The sequence below is a fragment of the Helobdella robusta genome (genome assembly GCF_000326865.2).
Source record: "Helobdella robusta unplaced genomic scaffold HELROscaffold_273, whole genome shotgun sequence".
Taxonomy (NCBI): Eukaryota; Metazoa; Annelida; class Clitellata; order Rhynchobdellida; family Glossiphoniidae; genus Helobdella; species Helobdella robusta.
The window spans coordinates 4,266-10,755 of NW_008704407.1; the positions used below are offsets into that span (position 1 = coordinate 4,266).

General features: G+C 31.6%; 3 protein-coding genes across 3 annotated transcripts; all 3 read right to left on the reverse strand.

Moving 5' to 3' along the window:
* Positions 1-625: 625 nt before the first annotated feature.
* Positions 626-928, reverse strand: HELRODRAFT_92546 (hypothetical protein; the record flags this gene model as incomplete). Its single annotated transcript, XM_009020406.1, has 1 exon — positions 626-928. The coding sequence occupies one exon, from the start codon at positions 926-928 to the stop codon at positions 626-628; it is 303 nt and encodes a 100-aa protein (XP_009018654.1).
* Positions 929-2,436: 1,508 nt separating this feature from the next.
* On the reverse strand, positions 2,437-2,745 carry HELRODRAFT_92540 (hypothetical protein; the record flags this gene model as incomplete). The annotated part of the gene is made up of 1 exon (XM_009020407.1): positions 2,437-2,745. The coding sequence occupies one exon, from the start codon at positions 2,743-2,745 to the stop codon at positions 2,437-2,439; it is 309 nt and encodes a 102-aa protein (XP_009018655.1).
* A 2,993-nt stretch (positions 2,746-5,738) lies between these two features.
* On the reverse strand, positions 5,739-5,894 carry HELRODRAFT_153614 (hypothetical protein; the record flags this gene model as incomplete). The annotated part of the gene is made up of 1 exon (XM_009020408.1): positions 5,739-5,894. A coding segment is annotated over one exon (156 nt), but the record flags the coding sequence as incomplete, so codon positions are not given.
* Between the last annotated feature and the right edge of the window lie 596 nt (positions 5,895-6,490).

The window sequence follows — 6,490 nt, forward strand, 5'->3', positions numbered from 1 at the left end:
ATTGAAGTTAATTCAGTGAATAAAATATTGTGAAAAAAATTGAATTTGCGATTTTTTAAATGAAATCAAATGGATTATAAACAGAGTTAGCGGTTCAATCAGGGGAGTTGTGAGTTAAATACTCTGTAGAAGAAATGCGCTGCGTTTGAGTCAAATCGATACAGGACGTAACGCCACATATAAATATACTATTACAGATAAAAACGAATTTCTTATTAATTCCAGTAAAACAAATTGGAAAAATTAATCCTGAAGTAGCTAAAGTTACAAATTCGGTAGATTTCATTAATTACTCTACAATCCAAAAAAAAAATCGTTACTGGAGTATCAACCTCAGGCCGAGGCTAAAATTTTGATCGAACTCTAAACATTGATAGATTTCTAACAACTCATTCTGATAATCCAAAAGTTTATAACGTGTAAGTTCTTATTAGAGTAAGCTACCATTTTAATTTTTTCGTTTTTAAACACAATTTGTTTCGTTTCGCTCGTTTTAGTTTCCGTTAAGGAAATCTGCACTAGCGACAACATAAAAATTTGTCTACTTCAAAATTTAAAATTATTCCTTAAAAAATCAAAAATAAAAGTAAATTGACATCGAATATAATCACATTTCAAATTATCGTTATATAATATCATCAAGTTCATACTGAAAAGGTTTAGTCGCGATGTAGATGATGACGAGTATACCGCAATCTTCTTTAACATCAATGAAGTAGTTGGAATATTTCGCCCTTTTGAAGACAATATCTTTGCGGCAACATGGACAACTGCCTTTGTTTTCGAGCCACAAGTCCAAACATTTGAAATGGAATGCGTGTTTGCAACCCATTTCGCAGATGAAGGAACTTTGCACAAACTCTTCGCTGCATATGCAACACTTCTCGTTTATAAACCTGTCATTGATGTACGGCAGAAAATATCTCATATTCTTCATTTTCTCTTGACGGAAACTGTCCCGGTAAAAAATTTCTGCATTGAAATTAAAGCCACCAGGCGACATCGTCACGTCTACGTAGCGATTCAATGATTCTGGTAAAACACTGGAAAGATAAAAATCTTGCAACATTTTCATTAAAGAGTACTGACGATCAACAGGCAATGAGTTGAAATCTGACATTGTTCGGATCATGATATCTACTGAATTGGATTTGCCTAAAGCTAACATTTCCGAAAGCTCTTTCACTTAACAGTTTGGTAGTTCACAGTTGTTGTTATCAACCAAATATCTCTCTAATTTGGCAATGTTTGCTCTAATTTCATTTGTAAAAAAAAATCATTCAAGTAATTTGCGATAGCTTCGTTAACAAACGATTCGGCATGTGCAGATTTTAAATATTTTAACCTCGTTGCGATACATTTATTGATCTTACAAATATTGTGACATTTGTATCTTTATATATTTAGTATCTTTTGGACGTTTATTGAATAAACTGAGATATCGTAACGCACACTTGTGATAAATTGAATTTATATTAAATAAAACATATAAAACATCACATGGCGCAGTCAACAATTGTTTAAATATTATATATTACAAATAAATGTTTAAACGATAGTATATGTTTTATCAATAAAATAATGACTGACGTTTTTAAAGGTTTTCAACCGCCTCCGGCGTTGAAGTTCGATCAAGGCAATGTTGAAAAGAGCTGGAAAGTATGGATACAGAGATTTGAGCTATTTCTTCTTGCTTCTCCATTGGACTAGCTTCCATAAAGGTACAAGTTGCGATGTTTCTGAGTTGGATTAGTGATGAAGGACTTCACATTTTCAACACATTCACTTTTGACCCGCCAGAGGACACAGATAAAATAATTGTAGTAAAAGCGAAATTTGAAGAGTATTGCTCACCACGTAAAAACGTTGTTTTCGAAAGGTACCAATTTGGAAAACCTCACAATCCACAAATGAGCCAGTAGATTCATTTGTAACCACGCTACGTGTCCAAACATTTAAAATGGAATGCGTGTCTGCAACTCATTTCGTAGATGAAGGAACTTTGCACAAACTCTTCGCTGCATATGCAACGCTCCTCGTTTATAAACTTGTTATTAATGTACGGCAAAAAATATCTGATATTTTTAATTTTCTCTTGACGGAATGCATCCCAATAAAAAATTTCTGCATTGAAATTGAACCCACCATCCGACACCGTCACGTTTACGTAGCGATTCAATGATTATTCTTTAAAACCCGGAAAGGATAAATGCACAACACAATTTGTTTCGTTTCGCTTGTTTTAGTTTTCGTTAGGGAAATCTGTGCTAGCGACAACATAAAAATTATAAAATTGTCCACTTCAAAATTTAAAATGATTTTTTCATCAAAGATAAAAGTAAATTGACATCGACTATGATCACATTTTAAATTATTTAAAACATCAAAAATAATAAGCAGAATAGCGATATCATGAAATTTAGAAATACATTATCGTTATATAATATCATCAAGTTCATACTGAAAAGGTTTAATAACGATGTAGATGATGACGAGTATACTGCCATCTTCTTTGTTATCAATGAAGTAGTAGTAGTTGGAATCTTTCTCCCTTTTAAAGGCAATATCTTTGCGGCAACATGGACAACTGCCTTCGTTTTCGAGCCACATGTCCAAACATTTGAAATGGAATGCGTGTCTGCAACCCATTTCGTAGATGAAGGAACTTTGCACAAACTCTTCGCTGCATATGCAACATTCCTCGTTTATAAACTTGTCTTTGATGTACGGCAGAAAATATCTCATATTCTTCATTTTCTCTTGACGGAAACTGTCCCAGTAAAAAATTTCCGCATTAAAATTAAAGCCATCAGCCGACATCGTCACGTCTACGTGGTGATCCAATGATTCTTCTGCTAAAACACTGGAAAGATAAAAATCTTGCAAAATTTTCATTAAAGAGTACTGACGATCAACAGGCAATGAGTTGAAATGTGACATTGTTCTGATCACGATATCTATTAAATTTGATTGGCCTATAGCTAACATTTTAGAAAGCTTTTTCACTTCACGGTTTGGTAGTTCGCAGTTTATGTTATCAACCAAATATCTTTCTAATTTAGTAATGTCTGCTCTAATTTCCTTTGAAATGTAGTCACACAGGTAATTTTTGATAGCTTTCTTAACACAATTTTCCAATGCGATAGCATTTGTTGCTTCCATAATGATCTGATTTCTATTTAAACTCCTATGTAATGTTTCAAATTAACCACTTCTAACTTCTAGCTAGACTGATAGTTGAATGTCCAAAATAATACCAACTCTTCATTTATATAGCAAATGAAGGAAGAAAAGAAAATTAGAAAAATAACATGAATATTTGTGACTTTGAACGTCTTTGAAAGAAGTGACATCAAAACATAGTTTGAATAAAATGAATTATCGTTATTCATTTTGACCAAAGTTAATTTGTTAAGTAAAATTTTTTTGTAGAATGAAATTAATAAAACAATTTTATTTTTTAAGATTTCGACAAATTTTTTATGATTTAATTTGTTTATCGTTCAAAGTATTTTTATTGGTTAAATGTAATTTTAAATGTCAAAGTCAAACCATTTCAAAGTTCTTAATTTTAATCTTTATTTCTATAGATATATATATATACCTGGTTATTTCAAGTAAAATCTCACCTAATTTTGATGATTTTTTTGGTTTTTCCAACTTTGGTTTTAATTTAATTACCTCTAAAAAATTATAATTATTACTTTTAACAGCATTAACATCCTAACTATTAACAAAACATAATGTTACAGACGTGAGATTGAGGTAAAAACTTATAGTTAGAAATTGCTTGTAAACTAATTAGAAGGCGTAAATAATGAAAATTGTTGTAAATTCAATATAAACAACGCAGAAGAGTATAAAAGAGAAAGAGTAACAGACAGGGAGAGACACACAAGAGAGAGAACAGGTAAAATAAGCTGAACACAGTGACGTCAAGAATCCACGTAGAGAGAAATAACCATACCCCACAAGTTCGAGGAGTCGGTTACATGTTATTTACTTAGTTACTTGGATTAATTTATTGTTTCCATACCGCACAAGTTCAAGGGGTTGGTTATAACAATAATTAGAAAAAAACTCAAATACTTTTCAATACAAACACACATAATCGCGGACAAACTTGTGCGCCAACTTTTTACGTTTCTTAAGTGTATATAAATAGGCCGAGGCTGAAATTTTTTTTTTCTAGAGATCAAACTCTAAACACTGAGAGATTTCTTACAACTCATTCTTATAAACCAAAAGTATGCAACGTGTAAGTTCTAATTTCTAGTGTATAACCTAAGATTTGTAAATTTTAAATATTCAAAATATGTATATGTAATTTATATAATTTCACCTTGAATTATCGTGTGTTTTGTTTTCATTAGTTATTTGATTCGACGCATGTACTGCACACCAGCAAAATTAAAGAGAGAGAGAGAGATACAGACAGGGAGAGACACACAAAAGAGAGTGGAAAACAGATTAGAAAAAAGCATAACACAGTGACGTATTGAAGCTATAACATCGGTGCTGGTAGTTACGAGGTCGAGATGTTATATGCTGTATTTTAACGATTTTATTGAATGAATAGACAAATGAATGATCATAGCAATACACAGAAATGATTGCCAGCACTGTTTTCTTTCTGATAAATTCACCTTTTCAGGTGTTAAGAAATAACCATACGCCACAAGTTCAAGTGGTCGGTTATAACAATAATTAAAAAAGAACTCAAACACATACACGTGGACAAACTTGTAGGCCAACTTTTGACGTTCCTTAAATTCAAATGTATATAAAAAGGCCTCGGCTAAAATTTTTTGCTTTCTATAAATCAAACTCTAAACATTGAGAGATATCTTACAACTCATTCTGATTAACCAAAAGTATATAACGTGTAAGTTCTAATTTCTAGTGTATAACCTAAGATTTGTCAATTTTAAATATCTAAAATATGTATATGTAATTTATATAATTTCACCTTGAATTATCGTGTGTTTTGTTTTCATTAGTTATTTGATTCGACGCATGTACTGCACACCATGTGCTACATTTTGATATACTGTTGAACATTTCTAAAAGTTTCGACTAAAACATGGATTGTGACTGAAGGTTCGGATTTGGTGTCAGCGAACACAAAAGTTCCAGCTTCGGTCAGATACTAAAAGTTATTAATGAAATCAATAATTAAAAATCAACAAACTGCGTCAAGATTCAATTCTCAGCGTTGTACGACCTCAACCATAGGAAGACTGTAGTAGAGAAATGACAATCGGTAATAACATGAAAAACCTAATTCAAACTAAGATTATTATAGATTGCATCATATAATATTTTGCCAAAAAAATTTGGACGCAAAAATATTTTGTTTTAACTAATTTATTTGTTTAGCTACTGTTTTAATTTTTTCATTTTTCAACACAAATTGTTTCGTCTGGCTCGTTTTAGTTTCCGTTAGGGAAATCTGCGCCAGCGACAACATAAAAATTATAAAATTGTCCAAATCAAAATTTAAAATGATTTTTTCAAAGATAAAAAAAAAATTGACATCGAATATGATCACATTTTAAATTATTTAAACAATTAAAATTAACGAGCAGAATAGCGATATCATGAAATTTAGAAATACATTATCGTTATATAATATCAAGTTCATATTGAAAAGGTTTAGTCACGATGTAGATGATGACGAGTATACTGCCATCTTCTTTAACATCAATGAAGTAGTTAGAATCTTTTTCTTTTTTGTAGACAATATCTTTGCGGCAACATGGACAACTGCCTTTGTTTTCGAGCCACATGTCCAAACATTTGAAATGAAATGCGTGTCTGCAGCCCATTTCGTAGATGAAGGAACTTTGCACAAACTCTTCGCTGCATATGCAACATTCCTCGTTTATAAACTTGTCTTTGATGTACGGCAAAAAATATCTCATATTCTTCATTTTCTCTTGACGGAAACTGTCCCGGTAAAAAATTTCTGCGTTGAAATTGAACCCATAAGTCGACATCGTCACGTCTACGTAGTGATCCAATGTTTCTTCTGCTAAAACACTGGAAAGATAAAAATCTTGCAACATCTTCATTAAAGAATATTGACGATCAACAGGCAATGAGTTGAAATGTGACATTGTTCTGATCATGATATCTATTAAATTGGATTGGCCTATAGCTAACATTTTAGAAATCTTTTTCACTTCACAGTTTGGTAGTTCACATTTTATGTTATCAACCAAATATTTTTCTAAATTGGCAATGTCTGCTCTAATTTCCTTTGCAATGAAGTCATGCAGGTAAGTTTTGATGGCTTCGTTAACACAATTTTCCAATGCGATTGCTTTTGTGGCTTCCATAATGATCTGATTTCTATTTAAACTCCTATGTTATGTTTCAAATTAAACACTTCTAACTTCTAGCTAGACTGATAGTTGAATGTCCGAAACAATACCAACTCTTCTTTTATATAGTAAGTGAACAAAGAAAAGAAAGTTAGAAAAGTGAC